Source organism: Carya illinoinensis, chromosome 5, assembly GCF_018687715.1.
Source record: "Carya illinoinensis cultivar Pawnee chromosome 5, C.illinoinensisPawnee_v1, whole genome shotgun sequence".
In the NCBI taxonomy this organism is placed as follows: Eukaryota; Viridiplantae; Streptophyta; class Magnoliopsida; order Fagales; family Juglandaceae; genus Carya; species Carya illinoinensis.
Genome location: NC_056756.1, coordinates 43,707,317 through 43,729,790, shown reverse-complemented (window position 1 = coordinate 43,729,790; position 22,474 = coordinate 43,707,317). Strand labels below are relative to the sequence as shown.

Here is a 22,474-nt window from a genome sequence, read left to right as displayed (position 1 = left end):
CAACTTGATTGCGCATTTATTGCAAACAACTTGATTTATTCACTCATATTTTTTTTAATAGAAAATTCACTTCATTCATTTATTAGAGAAAAATTACATTCATGACCATATATATATATAGAAAAATTATTAGATCACAAGCTAACTATTGCGTTCGGAGCTCCACCAATACACAAATTTCTTTGTGACCGGTATAATCTTAACTACTATTATAGTTCTCTACAGATAAACCGTCTAAAAGACAACACTCTGCCTAAAAATAAAGACTCATATTGAAGCTACAATCAATAAATAAATGGTAAGTTCTACAAGTTGACTGTGTATTTCCAAGTTGAGATCATATTTATCTTATGCCGGTGTTAAAAAGAGTATTAAGTTAATCCATTGGTCAAACATAAATTGCTTGATTTTGTAAACACAACATTGTTGAATTGGCAAGATTTAATTGGGAAAAGTCAAAATTTTAAATTTCTCTTGCAAACAAATCATGTCAAGTCAATAGTGTAGAAGATGTGTCCTCCACATCGACTTGAAAATAGAACTCCACATAAAGATATAGAATAGTGAGATATTGTAACAATGAACTTCAACAACCCCAACACGAGAGAGAATACATTACAAGTGGTCTTTTGTTCCAAATTGTTCTACTTATTGGAGAACACATCCGGATTCCGCACACTTACAATATGGTAAGAATTTATTTATAAGAAAAATTTAAAATTAAATCATCTGACAGATCAAATCATATCATCTCAATAGTGTGAAAAGTGTGTCCTACACACCTGCTTGCAATTATAATTTCCCATTTGTCTTGTAACATCCTCTGAGTGCACGATGTACCTAGAAAGAAGTGGAACAAATATTCACCACTTTCTCTAAAAACACATAAAAATTAATAATAATTAATGAGGTACGAAGTTCGGAAGATCTACATACATAAAGCACCTTTTTTACAGTTCACTTGTAAAAATGAGCGTGCATTTGCATATTCATAATTAGTACCTGAACATGTCTACCGTAATGCCCTCTTACTGATGCGAGCTATGATGCTCAACAATCATGGAGGAGTAACATTACATCGTTCTCGAGAAATGCCGCAGGGAGAGTTGGATTTATGAAGTGAATTGGAACTCTCTGCACCCTTTTTCTTTTGACCTTTCCTAGTTTATATCAACATGTACATGAGCGATGACAGGGTGCAGATAGGGAGTCGGGGATGGTCCCTCATCCCCAGTACTTCTTGTGATAAAATTGATTCACTGTTTATCTTTTACCACTCATCCCGCAGACCAATTTATGATGTATCTGCTGCTCACTATAAATCCGCCCGCAGACCAATTTATGATGTATCTGCTGCTCAGTATAAATCCGCCCGCAGTATCTTAGTTGATATATATGCCTGATGCCTGCAGTACATAGATCAAACATTGGAATCCATACGGGCAAAAGATTAAGTAGACAGCAAGCAATATTCGGATGAAGCCTCCATATCCCACTTGAGATCTCCACACGCAGTGAGGACTGTTACAATGACGTAATCATCCACCACAATACCCTCCGCTTTCATCCGATACATGAGCTTCAAAGCCTCTTGGCAGAGCCCATTCTTTGCATAACCCATAATCATAGCCTTCCAAGAAACCAAATTTCGATCAGGCATGCTGTCAAAAACTTGGGATGCCTCCGACAAATATCCGCATTTTGCATACATATTGATTAATGCACTACCCACAAACACGTTAGATAAGGAAGGGGTCTTGTTTGCACAAGAATGAATCAATTTCCCTAGACGGACGGTTTCCAAAGTAGCACACGCTTTTAAAGCTGATGAATAAGTAAAAGAGTTAGGCTCAACACCTTCCTCCATCATTTCTCCCAAGAACTCAAGAGCCTCAGACTCATGCCCAAGTCGTGCACCACCTGAAATAATGGCAGTCCATGATACAACATCTCTACGGGGCATCTGCTGGAGGACCTTGAAGGCATGATTATACTCTGCACATTTACAGTAAAACCATACTAGAGTGCTTGCTATGTATATATTGGTACTGATGGATTTCTTGATTATTTGTGCATGAAGTTCCCTTCCCAATAGTGTAGCCTCAATTGAGCCACAAGCCCTGAGGACGCTAACAATTGTCCAGTTGTTAGCATTTATATTTCGTCTCTTCATCACTCTAAAGAGTCTTATGGCCTCCTCACCAAGTCCCTTTCGGGCATATCCAGCTATAAATGATGTCCAAGTAACCATGTTTCTATACCTCATTCGATTAAAGACCTTTTTAGAATCTAGCATCTCCCCACATTTTGCATACATATCAACGAGGGAAGTCCCTACAAAAACATCATTCCTAAACATTTTCTTCACTGTGGTACCGTGTAACTGTCTCCCAAATTTTAATGCCTTTTCCTCTCCACAAGCCTTCAGAACACCACATACTGTAAACTCATTAGGGGAAGATCCATTACTTAACATTCGTGAGAAAAGTGAAAAGGCCTCCTGTCCATGTCCTTGTTGTGCACAAGCCGTAATCATAGTTGTCCAACAAACCACATCCTGCTCTTGCATCTGATCAAATGCACGAAATGCACTTTGCAGTTTCCTACATTGTGCATAGAAATGAACAATGGAACTATCCAAAATCAAGTTCCTCGAACCACCTTTCACGATACAGGCATGAAATTGACTCCCAAGCTCAAAATCCGACCTCCTACTGCACAAATTCAAAACACACACAAACATCTTTTCATTTGCTCGGATCCCATTTTCAATAGAATCATTAAACAACCTCAAAGCCTCATCATTCAAACCAGCGTCTAAATACCCCTTAATGAGAGCAGTCCAAGTAACCACATTCCTGTTCGGCAATTTATCAAACACCTTACGAGCCTCAACAATCTTCCCAAACCCCAGATAAGTACTTATCAAATTATTACCCATGTAGGTAACAGACTCCCGAAAACATTTCACAACCACCGCATGTATACTTCTGACCTCATTCAAACTACGACTCGACCGAAGCGAAAGCGCGAGCCGGTCAGGAACGAGCCACTGGCTCACAGACTTGCCATCACAAAAATCGGCATCTGGGACTTCTTGGCAGCTGGAGATATCGCTTGGGTTCCGATGGTGAGACGTTGAATCCGTGGTGGTCCTGTAATGCTTACTATTCCTTGAGCTCGAATTCTTCCTTTGCGTCGAGTACGTGTTCCCAAGCTTTGCCAAAGCTAGCGTAGAGAAACATATAAATATTATCAGTGCTAATACACAAAGAATAAAAATTTATCTAAGATTGAGAGTTCTGGTCTGGCCTGCTAGACTGGCTCGTTTCTTGCCCAATTTTGAGGCCAGGTCGGTTTCCCTATTAATCTCAACCTTGGCTAAGAAATCCAGGCCAGTAAAGATACATTCCCAGTTGCATTATTTCAGCATATTATTATTATTATTTTTATAAGTAAAGATTGAGTGATGAAACTTTAAACACATGAACAAAATGAGATTAGCATCATAATAACAACTACCACGTACTAGAGATACTATTCGGCAAACTTGTAAGTTTTTTTCTTTTAGTTCCAAAATCCCTCAAATATTTTAACTAAAGCAAACAGGTTATATCTTCTTGCCTTCAAGTCGAGAAGAGGAACAGCAAAAGGGAATTCGAGCTGAGTTTCTAATGGCTGTAGCAGCGAGAGTAGGGGTTCTAACCGGGAAAGAGCACGAGGCCTGGAGAGTCACAGAAGAGAATTCCATATGATGTTTGAAAGAAACCAAGGGGAAAAGGTTAAAAAATTCTGGGTGGGTATTAGGATTTCAAATGGAAATGGTCTAATGCAGAGGGATGGTTTTAGGACAGAGGTTGGATTAGGCGCGAACGGAACGAAACACTGCACTGATAATATCGATAACACCGTTGTGTTTTTCCGTTCAAATTCAACTACAGTCGTGGACACCTTTTGTAAATAAAGAAATAAAAAGAAATATTAATTCTACACAGAAGAAATTCAGATATTATTGTAGTTTAATATAATATATTAAATTTTTATTTTATAATAAATTAAATTTATAATTTGATAAATAACATTAAATATTTGTAAACTTATATATATAATTCCTGTATAGACTAATATTTTTTATAAATAAATAATATTATTTAAGTATAGAATGTGTGTACATGCCCTTTAAAAAAATATAATATTTACCATAAAAAAATTATTTTCTTTAGTGAATCTAAGTTGTTTTTAAAAGTAAAAAAAGAGTAATGCTACAAATAATTGTAGAGTACACCAAGTATCATATAGTTGTTTTGAAAAAGAGTAGGATCTATTGTTAAAAAATTAATTTCTTATATAAATTTCATATTTATTTATTTATTTCAAAATAATTACACAACACTTACACAAAATCATCTCTTTTTTTTTTTTTAGTTTTTATTTCAAATATTTTTTAAACATTTTAAAAAATAAAAAAAGTACCAATACACTAGGAGTCACTTCCTTAATATAAGAAATTAAAAAAAAATTAAATATATGAACCTTCAAAATAAATGAGTAAAATGAAAAGTTATACTACTATTATTCTTAAAAAAAAATTATAAAAGCTTACTTAACCACATGTAAATTATTGATATGCTAAAAATTATAAAATTTAAAATTTAAAATAAAATTAAAAAAATAAATTTTAAAAATAAAATTACAAATACATATAATTTTGTGAATTGCCTTTTATTTATTCCTTAATATGGACCATTTGAAAAAAAAAATTAAGAATTAAAATTTATTATAGAGTTCAGAACTTTGAAACAACGGCTGTTTCTGTTCGTCGGCAGAAGTTTCTATTAGGACCGGAATTTGGAAGGGAAAACGACGACGTTGTTATCGAAATATCGGTGCCGTGTTCCGTGCTGTTCATGCCTAATCCAAACTCCCTGCGTTTGACCATTCCCTTTTGAAAACCTAAAACCCCAGAGTTTCCCAACTTTTTCCCCCTTAATCTTGTTCAAACTTCATATGGATTTCTCTTCTGTGACTCTCCAGGCCTCTAGCTCTTTCACGGTAAGAGCCCCTACTCTCGCTGCTAGAGCCCCTTCTCTCTCTTTCACCAGAAACTCAGCTCGAATTCCCCTTTGTTCCTCTTCTCGACTTGAAGGTAAGAATATATGCTTTGGAACCTGTTTGCTTTTGTTGAAGTAATGGGGCTTTTCTTTGGGAACCAAAAGAAAAAACCTACAAGTTTCCCATATCGTATTTCTAGTATTTTAGCGGTTACCATAGGCGCAGCCGGTTTTATTGATGATTGTTTGTATGTTTAGGTGGCCGTTTGGTGATTAATCCGCAAAGGTTTCAGTTGTCTACTGCTATTGCTGCTGTTGTTGGTGATAAAACTGCAGCACCAAGTGATTGTAGTGGAGAGGAGTCATCGGTTTCCAATGAGCTTGAGAGATTTAATGAAAAGAGGGATGAGGAGGATGGTATTGAGGGCTTGGATGACCATAAAATGACCCGAGTATGTGACAAATTAATTGAGGTTTTCATGGTTGATAAGCCCGCTCCGACTGACTGGAGAAGGTTACTAGCTTTCAGCAAGGAGTGGGACAATATAAGGCCTCATTTCTATAAGCGGTGTCAGGAGCGAGCAGATAGTGAGGATGATCCTGGAATGAAGCACAAGCTACTTCGGCTTGCAAGGAAGCTGAAAGAGGTAGACTGCAATTTATAGATAGAACTTTTTGAGAGTGAAGGCTTTTTTTTTTCTTACTTATTCTGCATACGTGCACGCGCACACATAGAGACACATCTTGATACCCTTATGTTTGATTATACAAAAGGAGTGGAGAGTATTTACAGCCTCTTTATGCTAACAATTTTCTCCCCCTCAAGGGATGGTACCATGATTATTGGGTTGAGTTTGTGGTGTTATTTTCTCACAGGTTGATAAAGATGTTCAAAGACACAATGAACTTCTTCAAGTGATCAGACAATCATCATCCGCGATTAGTGAGGTTGTTGCCAGGCGTCGTAAAGATTTCACAAAAGAATTTTTCGTGCATCTTCACACGGTAGCCGAATCCTATTATGACAATCCAACAGAGCAAGATGGTGAGAATAAATTAATCTCCTTTGTATGAAAAAACAAGTTAGGCACTTTCTTTCTTTTCATATAATTCCCGTGTAACAACCTATGCCATTGCTTCATTGCAGATCATGAGATTTAAGTGACGATTAACAGAATTTGGCTGTCTTCTTTGGTTCTAAAATCATTTGTTATGTTGAATCAATAGCATCCACATACGTATTTTTTATTGGCATAATTTTCCAAATAGGTTATGTTACCGAACACATATTTGAATGCTTAATAGGTTCGGTAGTGTTACCTATCTCAAAAAAAAAAAAAAAAAAAGGTCCAGTAGTGTTACTGGTCTGATTACTCGCCCAGAAGTGTTCCTTGTGTACCCACCGTCTTTTCCCTATCATACATCTCGTATGTTTCCAAGAATAAAATTGTGACATACCTGATCTTTTGCTACCATTGCTATACAAATTACAAATAACAAAATTCATTACTTGCCCTGTAATGTATTTTGTGGTGACATACCAGGCTTACAAATAGCAAAACTGTTTATGCTGATTTAATGCAACTTGAATCTAGCTTTACTGGCCTGGGTTTCTTAGCCAAGGTTGAGCTTAATAGGAAAACTAACCTGGCCTGAAATTGGTCCTAGAAATGAGCCAGTTTATCTGGCCAGACCAGAACTTTCAATCTAGATAAGATTTTATTCTGTGTATTAACACTGATAATATTTATTTGTTTCTGTACTCTAGCTTTGGCAAAGCTTGGGAACACATGTTTGGCTGCCGTACAAGCCTATGACACTGCAACTGAAAGCATTGAAGCGCTAAATGCTGCAGAGTTGAAATTCAAAGACATTATCAACTCTCCTTCTCTAGATGCTGCTTGCAGGAAGATAGACAATTTGGCTGAGAAAAATCAGCTTGATTCAGCATTGGTGTTGATGATCACAAAAGCTTGGTCTTCTGCCAAGGAGTCAAATATGACGAAAGATGAGGTGAAGTGATGCTGGTCTCTGAAAATGCCTATTGTCTATATTCTCTCTGTGTGTATGTGTGTGGGGGCCTTTTTTTTATTCTAGGAACATTAGAAGATTCCAATTAAGTCAATTGTCTACTTATCACTTTTTTTTCCTACAATTTGCAAAAAAAAGAAAATTTCTGATATATGAGAGAGATTTATAGCTGTAAAGAGGATGAGAGATTACCTTGAAGAAGGAAGAGAACGCAACTTTCTTCTTATTGGGAGCAAGTCTCTATTCAAACGCTTCACACACACACGAATGCATGCACAGAAAAAGATATATCCATTTTAGACAATTCAGCCTCTGAAAATTTAGAATAATTACATTCAACCAAAAAATGTATTTAATTCAACGTTTTGATTGCTACCTTAAACAATATCTGATAATTCTGTTTGTGTAGTGTCAAACATGCTACATTAGTGTTAATCATTGTTCTCTTTGATTGCAGGTAAAAGACGTACTGTATCATTTGTACATGACCGCCAGAGGTAATCTTCAGAGGCTAATGCCAAAAGAGATTCGGATAGTTAAGTATCTTCTTACTATTGAGGATCCGGAGGAGCAGCTATGTGCCCTAAGAGATGCATTTACCCCAGGCGAAGAACTTGAAGGAAAAGATGTAGACAGCCTGTACACGTATGCATTTGAAACTTGATTGCATTGATTATTTTTTGTTGTCAGTTAATGGTGCTTTTGCTAGATTTTTGAAGTTCAGACTGTCCACAGTTGTTTCAGGCTTGTTTTTTGTTCTATTTGCTTATAAAATTTCTTAGGAAGCCAGAGCAGCTGCATGGCTGGATAAAGGCTGTGGTGGATGCTTATCATTTCAGCAGGGAAGGCACTCTCATAAGAGAAGCTAGGGACCTGATGAATCCAAAGATAATTGAAAAATTGGAGGGAATTAAGAAGATAGTTGAAGATAAATTCATGTGAAGAAGAGCTCAAATTATATTTCTCAAAAGGTTTTTCTTATGGCCCTTGGTCTGGATAATTTCAAGCATTTGGAGCGCAATTTTGGGTGGCTTAGCTTTGCTAGCATGTGCAAGACATTATGCGTTTGGGCTTGGAGATGAATGGGGTGTATGTGAACCATAGGTCCATAAGTGTTTCGCACCTGCTTATCTGCATAGAAAATGGAGGAAAACTGGCAGGATCATCTCTACTATGAAGTTTCAGATATTGGATAGATATTCGTGATCATTCATCATTTCTTTGGTTGATTGTACTGTAGTTTTTTTTTTTTTTTTTGGAGTACTTTCTGATGTATAGCAGAACACGCCATTGAAGAGCTTTAGAATATAAATATTACTCTTTCAGTCTTTCTCGATGGAGGAAATTTCTTCTGTGCATTTGCTATTTTATGCGCTGATTGTTTAATTTCATTGAAGGCAGACCAATACCGTGGGGGAGGGGTACCCCATTGGACTCCCTTATTCAGAGAGCAAAGGTACCAATTGGCTCTAACTAGTGGGGTTGGTTTCGTGTTTCTTGGATACTAATGGCGATTTTTGAGTCAATCAAAAGTGGACTGCTCCTTTGACCTTTCATCAAAAAAGAAAAAGGAAGATGCTTTGTTGGCATAGCTTCTCTTAAAACGTTCTCTCTCTCCCTCTCTCTCCCTTCCCCCTGTAAAACCCTCTTACCAGTTACCTTTCTCTATATTTCATTTTTCGCATTTTAGAATCGTTTGACAATCCACTGTTGTGCTTGCTAACCTCCAATATTAAAGGGAAAATGCTAGATCCCCCGCTGGGAGCTACCGCTCCCAGTTTTTTTTTTTTTTTTACTTTTTTCTTTTTTCTTAGTGATTAAGTAAAAATTATTTAATATTATTATGAATTTTTTATATTTTTTAAATATTTAAAAACATTAAAAAAATGATATGAAAAAAAAAATAATAATAATAATAATAATAATTTGGCCTAGCGGGAGCTCCCAGCGGGAGCCTCAGCGGTGGTCCTAGCACTACCTACCCATATTAAAGATTCACCCGGGAGTACCATCGAGAGGACAATGTATGAGGTCCATGGGCCATCTAAAGTTTCATGCGTTGTTGGTGCTGGCCAGCTTCCAATTTTAGTATTTTTAAACGCTGAGTTGAGTTTTTTTTATAAATAATAATGAGTTGAGATAGTTTATTAAATTTGATAGAATTTACTTAAAATGAATTATATATATTTAAATATTAAAATGAGTTATATATATTTATAAAAAATTATAAAAGAAATAGGTCCAACCATTATTTTATGTCGTTGAATTGACAAGAGGTAACCGACATAGTCTGTATTGGACCCACCAAATGCAGCATTTGGAGCAAAACTAATCATTTGCGTGCACTGCAGCCCTCACGCCAATAGAAACAGTGGTCCAAATGCAATTACGAGCGGCCATCGACTTCTTCTTCTTTTTTTCATATTAGGAGCAACCATCATCAAAATGCATTTGAGTATTATTATTTTTTTTTTCACCACGCAACCATAGTATTCACAATTCCGTTGACACAAGGGCCTAGCTGTTACACGGCTTATCCCATTGAACCTAGAGATTGTAGGGGACGATCGAAGTAATCCCTTGTAGGGGACAATTGAAGTAATCCCTTCTTGACTTGGAGTTTCTAGATTTCAATTGGGTGCTGACAATTCCAAATTCAATCCATTGCATCTCTCTATAGCGGAGTTCCTCGAGATCACATGATGATTTTTACGACAATTGCATTTGATCACAGATGACTTGGGGAAGCAGAAAAAGACACAAAAGAGAGAGAGTGGCAAGGATAGGTAGGAGTTAACAAAAATGCAATTTTTTTTTTTTTCAAAATAACTGAAATGGAATCTCTGACATTTATCAAAGATGGGTTATATTTAGGTATAGTGTAAAATCCAGAAGCTCAGCTCGATGTTTGGTTCTTAGAATAGGTTCCAATTTAAACTACACTGAGCTCAGCTCAATGCAGTTAATGAATCAAATAGAACCTTAAAGATTTACCGAAAAGTACCTCTATAAAGTCCTGGGAACCCCTAGGTGGTCATCATACATGCGGCAATGGGATGTCAATTCATGCTTCAAAGTCAAGTTTGTATCTTGTTAAGTAATAGACATTCTATAGATCAATCTGAATTCAATCCATTTAAATAATAGGTCTTGTCATGTCATCCATTTTTATCCATTTAATAATTAATTAGAAATATGATAACAAAACATAATTCATTTTAACCTATTTCATATAAATGTGTTGAACTAATATGCATAACCCATTTAACTTGATTAACATAATTTAATATAAAAAAATTAAAATATATATTTATTAGTAGTCCCAATATATTTGAAAAAACAATAAGACGACTTGCTAACAAAAAAATCAATATTTTTCAAGTTTTAACATATAATATAAAACCAATATAACAAACTCTACAATAAAAAATATGAGTATAAGTCTAGAATTATAATTTCAATAATAAAAATTCAAGAATATTGATAATACTAATATTACAACTCAATAATAATAAAATTATAATTTTTAAATAAAATATAAATACGTTTTTGTGGGTTGATTTTAGGTTAACCAGATTAACCCGTTTATTAATCACGTCTTAATGGATTAATCCTTTTTGATATAAATACATTCATACCAAACTCAAACTCATTAATTTCTTGTAATATATTACAACCTCTAATCTATCTCATTCAACCCCATTCCTATCAATGCAGGAGTCTTAAGAGTCTCAAATTGAATAATGTTATGTATAGTCATAGAGTGTACAAATATCATATAATCATTTTAAAAAATAATAAAATATAATATGAATCTTATATTTACTTTTTTTTTTTTAAATGACGGCAGTTAATTATTATAAATATCATTTCTCAACAAAAGTCTTACCTTTGCATCAACCGCTTTCATGGCTAAGCCAAGAACCATGTGTTGGATTCAATTTAGTGGATTATTTGCTCGTCTTTTTATTTTAATTTTTCTGTATTGCATCTACCATGGTGGGGCTTTCGTTGGATTCACCTACTTTCCCGCTTAAAAAATAATTTTTAGGGAAAGGCCAGTAGGAAAAGAGAAGATAAACTTAAAACTAACAAAGGAAAATGTTAAAACTACAAAGTAATGATGAATGTACCATTATTTTTATAATTTTTTATATAATCATATTTTAGATGGAGAGTATTTTATAAAATGATATTATTTTTATAAATTATTGAATAATATTATTTAAAGATCTTTCCACTATATATATATAATTTGATTCATAATATTTAAAATTTAAAATTTATTTTTTAAATTAAATAATACTAAGTGACTATATGGGCTATGAAAATCTTCAAATATAATTATTTTTAGTGTTAAATCTACCTACTGGACATATGCAAGAGGTAAGATGATAGAAGAGCAGAACTTTCTTATTTTTGGGAAGAAGGAAAATGATAATATGATTATTAAATATATTTATTAAATGTATCTACTCATATATATATTTTTTATTTTTTTTAATTGTTAAGAAAGTAACAATTAGTGAATTTTTATATATATATATATTATTTTTTTAATAATTAAGGATGTTTAAAATATAATTTTAAAAAATTATTTATACTAATATATATATTTAATAGACACATTTAATAGTCACCTTAACATTGCACTTCCATATTTTGAAACAACTATCAAACTTTCCATAAATTGCAATTTTCCCATTTTCTCTTAAAAAGATAAAAATAATGCTAAAAATTTCTAAAAAAAGATAAAATGTCATATAACATTATTAAAAAATCAAAAAAAATTTTTTTTATCTTTTGAATTTCTTTAAAAAGATCACAACTTTTTTCTTTTAATATATTTTAATGTTTTTTTAATTTGTTTCTATATGTTTTAGTTTCTTATTAAGAATATTTATATTAGACGTCGATGGATTGAAAGAGGATTATGGATGTTAATGTAATGAGAAAATATTGGGAGTAATTACTATTTATCACTACATATTACATATCATATAAAAAATAGAGAAAATATTGAGAATAGTTACATTTTATCACTACACACTACATATTTTATAAAATATATCTATATATTTTATGAAAAATATATCTTATAAAAAATATATATATTTTTTATGAAAAATATTCTTACATCTTATAAAAATTTATAAATATGTGATATGCAGCATAAATAATGACTGATGTATAAATTAATTTATATATTTTATGAAAAGTATTTTAATATTTTATAAAAATCTATAAATGGATGATATGCAGCATGAATAGTGACTGTTCCTAATAAATCCCTAATGTAATTTTGCGAAGCGCAGGCTGGTGCGACGAAATATTTCCCTGATTTTCGGGGAGATCTTCAGCTGCTGATTACCTCCTGCCGCGGGAGCCCTGAATCACGTGTTCACGCCCAATCCCAAAACCTATTTACAATCGTGTAAAAATAAAAATCATCTCCGAATTCAGAGCCTAGTTTTATTGGGGACTTTAAAATTTTGCGTGCACATATTATAGCCTATAACCTAGATTACGCGTTGCCGAGGGGGCAGACTCTCCGGCAACTCTACCACAGTCGTCAATTTCCGGTGAGTATTATCTCATCCACAATCTCAGTTTCTCAAATTGATTGGAGAATGATAAGTGTGCTTTTAATCTGGTCTATTTTTACCTGTAAAAGAACAAAGGTCGATTTTTGATGAAAAATTTTAAGGGTTTAGTACTCTTTTGTTCGTCGAGAAAGCGATGGGAAAGAAAATAGTGAGGAAAAATTTGATCTATTTGTTTTTGAAATTGATTATCAACTCCTTCCATATGAGCTAAATAGCATATTTCTCTGTTGAATGTTTTTTCTCGCCTTTAGAGTGAATTAACATTACATGGTGTCATTTTGGGTGTGGAGAATTCTTTGTTGGTTCCAGATGATGAGCAGAAAAACCAGTAGCAGCTGCGGTATATGTGATTGTTCAAATCATGGTTCTATTTGCGCGGTTTGTGTCAATTACAGGTATTGATTCTGAACTGAATGATTTTCCTTGTTACACATCTGTAACATGTGTACTTCTGGTACTTAATCAAGGAATTTTGTGTCTGTGAAACTTTCTTGTGGCTTTCTTTACCATACAAGTTAGGCATAGTTGTAAATGGATGCTTTCCATTATGAAGCTTTTAATATGAATCATTTACAGGAGTGCCTGAGTCTGTAGTTTTGGGTTAATTTATTTTGTGCTTCCATCGGTTATGCTTACTTACTAGGTTCCGGTTATACTTGCTTACTAGGCTCCTGACAGTATATTTGTACACTAACTGACTATCTCATATGTATGTTTTTTTTTTTCGCAGATTGAATGAGTACCACAATGGGTTAAAATTGTCAAAGAGTCGCCGGGATTTCTTGTATGCAAGATTGAGTGAAGTGCTGGTGGCAAAGGTTTGATTTATGCCTTGTGAATGATTTTCCTATTATCTTCTTCTTCTTCTTCTTCTTCTTCTTTTGTTTTTTGCTTGAATGCCAATGGTTTACATTTGTAAGGTATTGTAATGAGCTCTAGCTCAGATTGCACCTCCTTCCATTGCAAAAAGGTGGAGGAGGGGGGGTTGAGGTCATGATAACTAAACAATTAGGACAAGAAAACAACAAAGTCATTGGTGATTAGGAAGCAAGAAAAATTTCTGTATTGTTCATGGAAACACATTCTTGACAAAGAGGTTAGAAACTACTGCTAAACTCCAGGCCAAGCTTTATTACTAAGGTAGCTACCCCGATATATATTAAGATTAATGCTTTCTGTGGAGCCTGATAATTATGATTAATAAACTAAATCAGGGAGTCATATTTGAAACAGTCAATTATAGACTCCTCATGATTATGAAATATTTTCTTACATCAAATGTCACATGATCACCTGGATAGTAAAACCTAAAATTTGAAGTTATACATAACGGGATCAGCAAAACCATTTTCTCTGTTGTTTTATCATATTAAGCTTCAAACTCAGGAGAGGCCAAGGACTTGTGAATGAAAAGATGGCCAACAGTACCCACGTAAATGAAATGACCCTATTTATGTCCCAAAAGATCCTGATAAATGAAAAAAAGTTGCTTGTTCAACGCACATAAAAGCCTATCACTGAATACAGATTATTATAGCGAATAGAGTGGTTTCTATGTTTTGTAATCATTTTCAATTGCAGTATAAAGAAACTCAATGGGTATCTGATTTCACTTGTAATTTACGCGTGTGGATGCCAACTCTTTTGTTCTTTCACACCCATCAACTATCAATACTCTTTCTTTTATGTTTTCTTTTTATAAGTAATACTCTCTCTTTTATGTTTTTCCGTAGTTGCTTACTTCCATTCTGCCTGCTGTTGCTATATACTATGTTGCTATATACTAATTTAAGTACTAGAGTGACGCAAACTTCTTGTTTGATGCATCTAAAAAATTGTTTATTTCTCTTGATTAATTATATTTAACTTTTACCAGGGTAAGGCAGATGATCAAACTAATTGGAGAGTAGTTCACAATGATAAGCTTGTGAAGTTGAGGGAGAAGCTCCGTTCTAATAAAAAGCAACTTGTGCAAGGTTGTTTGCCCACTTAAAGTTGCTCGCATTTCACTTTCTTTTTTTTTGATAAGTAATATGATATTTCATTGATAAAAGGATAGGCATAGCCCAAGTACACTAGAGGTATACAAAAGCATACACCTTTTTAAGAACTAGTAACAGTTACAAGAAAATCATGAAAACTAAGCCCATTTAAATCCAACCCAATAGCCCACATAAATAGAGTCTTCCAAAAGAAACTCCTAAACTCTTCCAAGGAACGCTCATGGTCCTCAAAGAGTCTCTCATTACGTTCACTCCAAATACACCAAAGAATACAAATAGGGGCCATTTTCCAAACAGCTGCAATCTGTGGTGTCCCAGTAATACCTCTCCAGCATGCCAGAAGATCAAAAGGAAGTATAGTCATCATTTCACTTTCTAAACCTATTAAACTCATACTTACTCTTACAGGCAAGGCTAAGATTGAGAAGATGTCCCATGATATAAAAGCTAAATATGGGGTGCTTGAATCAGCCCTTTCTATGGTAAATACATCCTGTTTATTCAATCTTATTATTGATTGTAATGATGCAGACAAGTCGCTCTTACTAGTTTTCTTGTGTTTTCTGTCAGCATAAATTAATGTGTTTTATTCATTGGTTTTATCTTCACAGTTGGGAAAGTATCGCGTGGAACAACTGGAAAAGTTCTATCCTAACCTAATTTCCACTCAGACCTTGGGGCATGTGAGTGCTGTATTCCTTAGTTCTTAGTGTTGATACGGGTTTTGTAATTATTCATTAATGGCTACTTACCTTGCAAAAAACTGTACATTTGTCTTGTAAGTACACGTGATAAACCAATATATTTATAATCGGAGTTGTTTTGTTTTAATATTATTTCATATTTGAGGGTGAATATCTCTCCCTTGTATTTTTTCTTCTATTCTACATAAATATCTCCTTTTCATCTAAAAGCTATGTTGAATGCTGCAGATGGCAATCACCGCTGAACGCCTTCATAAACAGTCTGTGGTTGTAAAGCAAATGTGCAAATTGTTCCCCCTACGTCGGGTAAGCACTTCAGAAACTAATGTATCTTGATTTCTGCAATTCAGTATTTATAGATTCAATTGTCAACCATATTTTGTTGATAACTCATGACGAGTATATCCTTTGTGGATGACTTTTAACTGCATTTTAAATGTATGTTCAATTTTGGCCTTTTTTTTTCTTTTTATTTTTTTTGAAAAATAGAAGTCATTTATTTTTTGTTCAGAAACTGAAGTAATGTTTTTTGGTCAAGAACTGTTTAATTTTCCTTGGAAATTAAGAACTGTTCATTACAGTTAACATTTAATATTTATAACCTTGGCAATAATATATGGGGCAGTAGCTAAAATCTTAATTGCAATTTTCAAGCTTCCAATCTTATATTTAATTATATATGGGCACACACACACACACACACACACATTCTAAAAAGAATCAATTTCAAGTGTCCACTCACTATGAATAATCTTAAGGAAAAAAACACATCATTGTGATTTTTTAGTGTTGTGTATGTAAGATGAGTGGGAGGTTCATTGATCATCTGTTACTCCGGTGCAAGATTGCTACTGCTTTGTTTCTTTAATTGAGTTGGTATGGCTTCAGTCATGCTCAGTAGAATGGTGGATCTTTTTTATTCATGTAGAGGGTTAAGTGGGAGCCCGTAAATTGCCATTGCGTGGAAGACGGTTCCTTTGTGTCTTAGATGGTGTATTTTTTGTATCTTTTTCTCCTTTTAAATAGCTGTTTCTCCTGTATACTTCCTGGGTACTTGGGTTGTGCCTTTTGTGCGTTTTAATGAAGTTATATTACATATCAAAAAAGTGTTTTCTTTGATGTTTTATGATGGAAGTTTAGAAAACTATAAAAAATTCCTTCTCTGAAGCTTTTTTTGTTCTTGCCGTTCTATCTTCTTCTTGTCCTTTCTCAAAGCCGTGAGAAACGAGATGAGTTTATAGGCATACAAAACCCTGATCTCACTTCAGAAATAGATCTGAAATCTGTGTGCATACAAGTGAAAAACATGTTTGAATGCACTTAATTCTAAAATGAGGTTTATAGATCTATTGGTTCAAACACTTAAGAACACATTGTGGTTGTAACAATCTGTCTAGTCAAGTTAACCTTGAGTTCAAACAAGTTACCAAACGTCTTTCAGTGTTAAGTCTCCACTTGAGTGTTTTCATCTAAAGTCAAAGTATCAAATGCATTTCAAATGAGACTTTGTTTTTTATGTGACACTTAGAACACATTGTGATTGTAACAATCTGTCTAGTCGAGTTAACCTTTAGTTCAAACAAGTTACCAAAAGTATTTTCAGTGTCAGTCTCCGCTTGAGTTTTTACATCTGCAGTCAAATGAAGAATCAAATGCCTTTTCAAACGAGACTTTGTGTTTTTTTATATGGAGTCTACTGTTGTGGTTTGAATGCTAGTGTATAGTTTTGTAAAGAATAAGATAGTTTGTCACAAAACCTAAATTGTTCAACGTTCTCTTACCAACATTCCAAGTAAATTTTATGCCTATTTACTTGGAATAAAATTTCTCTTATTAATTATAAAAAAAGAAGTATGCAATCAAATCTAGTCACCTAAGGTTTGAGTTCTAGGTTTCTAAGTAAACTTACTCCTAATTTTTATAAGATCAATGCATAATGGTTAATTTCTTCATGAATGTATGTAACCATGGCTTCAATTTTTGAATGAAATGATTCATTTTGTAACTGCCTTACCTTGGATTGTAATGGGGCTAGTTTCCATAATTTGCTTGTACCCATTTCTAGTTCCTAGTTGCTGCTAGGTGTATTCCGTATGTATTTCCTGTGTACTTGGGCTATACCTCTTTTCAATCAATAAAACTTTATTGTTACTTACATAAAAAAAAAAAAAAAAAGGCTAAAAATATAATAAGCTTTTTTTTGTCAGTACCTGTTCTTGTCCCTTACAAAGTCTTCAGCCTTTAATATTGTCATTTACATGCATTAGTTAGAAGTCTTAATTTTTTAAGCAATTAAAAAATACAAGCAATACTTGTTTGTTTTCAAGGTCAATATTTGTCCAAAATGCTGTAATTTCCCCCAATTAGTTATGCTTTGATTAGTGTTGTGAAGCATGAGATGAATTTATTTTTTAGCCTTCATCAAACGTGTGGTTAAAGATGGGTTCCACAACCATTGGTGCTTACTCAAATCTTGGCATATCCTTTCTTTTTAGGTGGTCATAGATGGTGAAAGAAAAGATGGATCGACTGGTCAATATGATCAAATTTGCAATGTACGATTACCAAGAGGACTTGATCCTCACTCTGTTGTGTCAGAAGAGCTAGCTGCATCTCTGGGGTAATTTTCTCTCATGAGGCCTCATATGCATGTAGGATTATAAGCAGCTTTTGAGGCATACTGAACACTTTGTGATCACTATACCGTGCTGCTAAGATTCTTTTATGTATTCACTTATCAGAAAAAAAGACACTTATATATTTGTTTTTGTGTTAATATGTTACTTATCCTGAAACTGCAGTTATTTGTACCGTTAAATAATTCTGTGCAGTCGGCTTATGCATATTTATGTTGTCTTTACTCTAATTGGTGATAACCATGATTGATAAACAGATACATGGTGCAACTTCTGAATCTTGTTGCTCAAAACTTGGCTGCTCCAGTTCTTCATAACTCTGGTTTTGCAGTAAGGACTTATTTTCGTATAAACTGATTTAAGATTTACTTCCTTGGCTAACAATGAGCTTGGTTTGTTTAACTGTTTGGGGGTAACTGGGACTATATTTGTAAATAGATATGAAAAGGCCACACTATTGAAGTTTAAGTGTTCCTGAAAACATTTATGAGTTTATCCCAAATGGCTTTAATATTTAGGACTGAAATTCTATAATTATTAGTTTTGTAAGTTTGTGTATATTTATTAGTTTTAGAAAAAAAGTAATGCTTAGTGTTTATATTTATGCGTTCAATTAGATTCTATTGTCTTATCAATTAGCACCTCCTCGTGGTGGCCTGTCAACTAGCTCGCATGCTGCTGCTTCTGGCCTTTTATGAAATTTTTGCTAATGAGGATATTTAAAACTTTCTACATCTTTTTTATTTTTCTTAGAACCGATATAATAACAATTTGTGTTTTGAACTTTCAAATTCTTGATATTTTTATATTGGTTGCCAATGTTCCCTCCATAGTGTGGTTTTTTCTTTGGGAGATCTTAAGCTTCAGAAAGTTTATCATGTTCATGTTGTACACGTGGATTCTCTCACTGATATTTCCTCGGTGTTATATCTGTATTTACAAATTTACTTCAGGGTTCTTGCTCTCGAATATGGCAGCGAGATTCTTATTGGGATGCGCGCCCATCATCTAGAAGGTACTGTTGTCTGGCAAGCTTATTTCGTTGTCGTATTTGATTGTATAAGCTTATTGAACTGAATATGCTTTCTGCTATGCAGCAATGAATACCCCCTTTTTATACCACGCCAAATTTATTGTTCCACTAGTGGGGAAAATTCATTGTCCGATAGAAGCTCCAATAATTTTGGTGTTGCTTCAATGGAATCTGAGAGGAAGCCACGCCTGGATTCTTCTGGCGGTAGCTTTAATATTTCTTCTGCTTCTGTGCATTCTATTGAAACACACAAGGACTTGCAGAAAGGGATTTCACTTCTCAAGAAAAGCGTGGCATGCATTACGGCATACTCTTTTAATTCACTATGTTTGGATGTCCCATCTGACGCATCTACTTTTGAAGCATTTGCAAAGTTATTGGCCAAGCTGTCTTCGTCCAAGGAAGTTCGATCTGTTTTCTCTGTAAAAATGGCTTGTTCGAGGTACACCATCCATATGTGTGATTTAAGCTTTTGTTGTCTTTATTTCATTTCTACAAGTGAAAATTTGAGAACAATTGTCTTAAGAAGTTTTTGAGGGCTAGTTTTCATGACTTTCTAACTTGTAACTAGGTGTTCTCCTTCGTATACTTTCTGTGTACTTGGGCTACTCCTATTTTACTTGATTCAATAAAACTTTATTTTACTTGTATAAAAAGCAAGGAGTGCATTTTTATAAAGAAATAATTATGGCAATCTACTTAATAAATCCTGTCTGTAGCTTGACTGTGACATAGATGCTGCACTGTTGAGATTATGCATGAGCTACAATGAGAAAATGGGAAGTACAAGGGTAGAAATAGGTATAAACTAAACAAAATATTTCAAAAAAGCCGTATTAAGCCTTACCATTTATTTGCATGTCAAATATATTAGTATGTTGAGAATTTTTGGAAGTTGGAAGAGTCAATAGAGTTGATTTTTGCTTAGATCACAGAACTTTTGGTTTGGCCTTCTAATATGGTGGATCAGTGCACTGTGGTGTGTGGATTTTTTACACAATTATAGTTGAGTTTGATCTTTATTTAATGGGTTTCCCATGATTTAATATTTTAGCAGAAATTCTTTGTCCATTGTTTGTTCTTTTTACCATATATAAAATTCTTTTTCTCATTAATCGAAATTTGTCAATGGAATAGGTATACAATCCAAAGAATGATTCTTACAAAAAAAAAAAAAAAATGAAATGAAAAAAAAAGGTAATGAAGTTTGATTATGCTGAAAGCTTTTTCTTTGTGGTCATTGTAAGTTTACAATTTAAGTTGATTATTGGAGTGCTAATATCATTTTTCCCTTTGACTGGAAAAAGATAATTTAATATCCAGTCCTTTCTTGGTTGAACTTTATTTACGAACATGCCCTCAATGATATAAATTCACTTATTCATATCATACTTATAATATCGTTATATGTAAAATTTACCGATAAAAAAATATCATTATTATATGTGAGAGTCTTTTCTACTGTGCGTGACATTTGCTGTTTTAATTTTCAGGTCATCTAAACAAGTTGAGCAGTTGAAAAAATCTGTATGGAATGTGAATTCTGCCATTTCCTCGACCACTCTATTGGAAAGTGCACATACACTGCCTACTATGGTATAACCAGCCTCAATTCTTTTTGTCTTCTTTCCCCGTTCTTTTGTTTGCCACTCCTAACACCCAGCAGTCTCTTCCTGCTTGACCTGTCCACACACCTGAGAGGCGTTGGTTGGGGAAATTAAGATAGGTGTGGTTGTAAAATGTCATTTCTCAGCTGCTGCTAGTGATGAGAAAGGATTGAATAAGAATTATCTGATATGGTGATCACCTAGGGAACCATTAAAATAGAAGAAAGTTTGACCCACGTTGGTGCATTATTCTCTTTTTTAAATCATCGAAAGGACAAGAGGTTATGGCTACTGTGACATTAATATATCGAACTTTTTTTACCTATCAAAAAAAGATGACGGCTACTGGGAAGATTATCATCTGTATTTTGCATGTAGGCATATTGACTTTATCTTCATCCCTCTTCTGTTGCCTCGCAGAGAAACATTTCTGATAACCTTCCAAATTCTGCTGCCAGTTTTCTATATGCCACCGAGTTGTCTGATGTTGGAAGGAACGAATGCCTCATTGAAGGATGGGATATTGTGGAGCATCCCACTTTTCCTCCTCCTCCATCACAAACTGAGGATATTGAGCATTGGACTCGAGCCATGTTCATTGATGCTACGAAGAAATGATCTGCTTTTATAACAGTCCTCCACTTTTTGTAAGTTGGCTATTGGTGATCAGCAGTTGTGAATGTCACAGTTTATCGAACCAAAAAGTCAACCTCAGTCTCCCTCAAATCGCATACTAGTGAACTCTCTTACCAAATGTGTTTAAACTTACTCAGTTCTTTAAGTTTGAGTTGCTACGGTTGGCTTACACACACCCATCTACACACTTCGCAATGTCTGTAGAATGCATGCCCTCCCCTGCCATGATGCCCTGAAAGACCTGCTGTTTTAGAAGCAAATTTTGATTTCTCCTGGTTTGAATGATTAGTTGTGCGGTGTCTTGTGAATTTCTTCATCTGATCATGATAAATTGCGATAATTCGGTTGCCTTATCAAGGCTTTGTTCTTGGCTTCACATAGTTCAAACTTCATTTTGTTTTGGCAGCCAACTACAAGCTTTATTTAGCCCTTTTTGTTCTTAGCCGTCAAAAAATTTTGATTCTTTCTTTTTTCTTCTTTTTTTCTCTTCTTCTTCTTCTTCTTCTTCTTTTTATTTTTTATTTTTTATTTTTTATTTTTTATTTTTAAATTGATAGGTACAGGAAAGAAGAAGGCCCAGCAAGAGTTGAAGATGGCGGCATGGAGGAGGACCAACCTGCAAAACTTCAGTAACATGTTCGGCCTTTAGCCATTACTTGTAAATAGGGAGAATATTCAATAGCATGTATATATGAACACCATTGAAACTCATCCATGATTCTCTTTGTTGCCCAGTTATACTGTGCATTAAAGTTTTAGTTCAGTAAAAATATTAAGAACTTGAATTAATTTACAGGGAAAAAAAATACAAATGCTATTTTTCAGTCTTTTCAGTTATACCATATTTTTTTTTAATGGTATATAAAAAAAAATAAAAATTGGTCAAGTTTTCAAATATTTTTTTTTAATCTTTAATATATTTTACTTTTCTAACAAATGGCAGGCCATGTTAGCATAGTTAATGGTTTATTAACTAGTTTTTAACAGACGAAGCAATTTAATCAATCTTAAAATCACTAAGGAATAATAATTTAAAAAAAAAAAAAACTCAGTTAAAAAACCGTGGAGCAACAATAGCTAATGAATTGGTGTTTTTGGGTTGTCGTTTTGAGTGGTGGCAATGTGGCACCAACCAATGTTCTAAACATTTATTTAGTTTTTATATTT

At 33.9% G+C, this 22,474-nt stretch overlaps 3 protein-coding genes across 5 annotated transcripts; 2 read left to right on the top strand and 1 right to left on the bottom strand.

Moving 5' to 3' along the window:
* Positions 1–870: 870 nt before the first annotated feature.
* LOC122309459 (pentatricopeptide repeat-containing protein At4g18520, chloroplastic) lies at positions 871–3,940 on the bottom strand. The gene is made up of 2 exons (XM_043122955.1): positions 3,625–3,940; positions 871–3,228 (listed from the first exon to the last, which is right to left on the bottom strand). The coding sequence occupies exons 1-2, from the start codon at positions 3,749–3,751 to the stop codon at positions 1,451–1,453; spliced, it is 1,905 nt and encodes a 634-aa protein (XP_042978889.1). The 5' UTR covers positions 3,752–3,940; the 3' UTR covers positions 871–1,450.
* An 850-nt stretch (positions 3,941–4,790) lies between these two features.
* LOC122309461 (uncharacterized protein At4g37920) lies at positions 4,791–8,413 on the top strand. Its single transcript, XM_043122957.1, has 6 exons — positions 4,791–5,146; positions 5,310–5,698; positions 5,928–6,096; positions 6,820–7,064; positions 7,540–7,727; positions 7,865–8,413. The coding sequence occupies exons 1-6, from the start codon at positions 5,008–5,010 to the stop codon at positions 8,022–8,024; spliced, it is 1,290 nt and encodes a 429-aa protein (XP_042978891.1). The 5' UTR covers positions 4,791–5,007; the 3' UTR covers positions 8,025–8,413.
* A 3,936-nt stretch (positions 8,414–12,349) lies between these two features.
* Positions 12,350–22,041, top strand: LOC122310576. Of its 3 annotated transcripts, XM_043124564.1 has the most exons (14): positions 12,350–12,664; positions 12,979–13,083; positions 13,419–13,506; positions 14,565–14,664; positions 15,100–15,173; positions 15,303–15,374; positions 15,624–15,701; positions 17,891–18,015; positions 18,289–18,361; positions 18,985–19,046; positions 19,129–19,506; positions 20,558–20,660; positions 21,092–21,318; positions 21,865–22,041. In XM_043124564.1, the coding sequence occupies exons 2-13, from the start codon at positions 12,998–13,000 to the stop codon at positions 21,287–21,289; spliced, it is 1,437 nt and encodes a 478-aa protein (XP_042980498.1). In that variant the 5' UTR covers positions 12,350–12,664; positions 12,979–12,997; the 3' UTR covers positions 21,290–21,318; positions 21,865–22,041. The 3 variants fall into 3 exon arrangements, with proteins under 3 accessions (XP_042980498.1, XP_042980499.1, XP_042980500.1); XM_043124565.1 differs by lacking the exon at positions 21,092–21,318; XM_043124566.1 differs by lacking the exon at positions 21,865–22,041 and having other exon boundaries at positions 21,130–21,294.
* Positions 22,042–22,474: the final 433 nt, after the last annotated feature.

What these genes read in the sequence shown, in the direction of transcription:
- LOC122309461 (XM_043122957.1), top strand. Translation starts at nt 5,008, where the DNA reads ATGGATTTCTCTTCTGTGACTCTCCAGGCCTCTAGCTCTTTCACGGTA. An exon ending in TTCCTCTTCTCGACTTGAAG is followed by an intron (nt 5,147 to 5,309) that starts GTAAGAATATAT and finishes TTGTATGTTTAG; the next exon opens with GTGGCCGTTTGGTGATTAAT. An exon ending in GATGTAGACAGCCTGTACAC is followed by an intron (nt 7,728 to 7,864) that starts GTATGCATTTGA and finishes AAAATTTCTTAG; the next exon opens with GAAGCCAGAGCAGCTGCATG.
- LOC122310576 (XM_043124564.1), top strand. Translation starts at nt 12,998, where the DNA reads ATGATGAGCAGAAAAACCAGTAGCAGCTGCGGTATATGTGATTGTTCA. An exon ending in TTGAATCAGCCCTTTCTATG is followed by an intron (nt 15,174 to 15,302) that starts GTAAATACATCC and finishes TTATCTTCACAG; the next exon opens with TTGGGAAAGTATCGCGTGGA. An exon ending in GTAAAAATGGCTTGTTCGAG is followed by an intron (nt 19,507 to 20,557) that starts GTACACCATCCA and finishes TTTAATTTTCAG; the next exon opens with GTCATCTAAACAAGTTGAGC.
- LOC122309459 (XM_043122955.1), bottom strand. Translation starts at nt 3,751, where the DNA reads ATGGAATTCTCTTCTGTGACTCTCCAGGCCTCGTGCTCTTTCCCGGTT. An exon ending in TTCCTCTTCTCGACTTGAAG is followed by an intron (nt 3,229 to 3,624) that starts GCAAGAAGATAT and finishes TCTCTACGCTAG; the next exon opens with CTTTGGCAAAGCTTGGGAAC.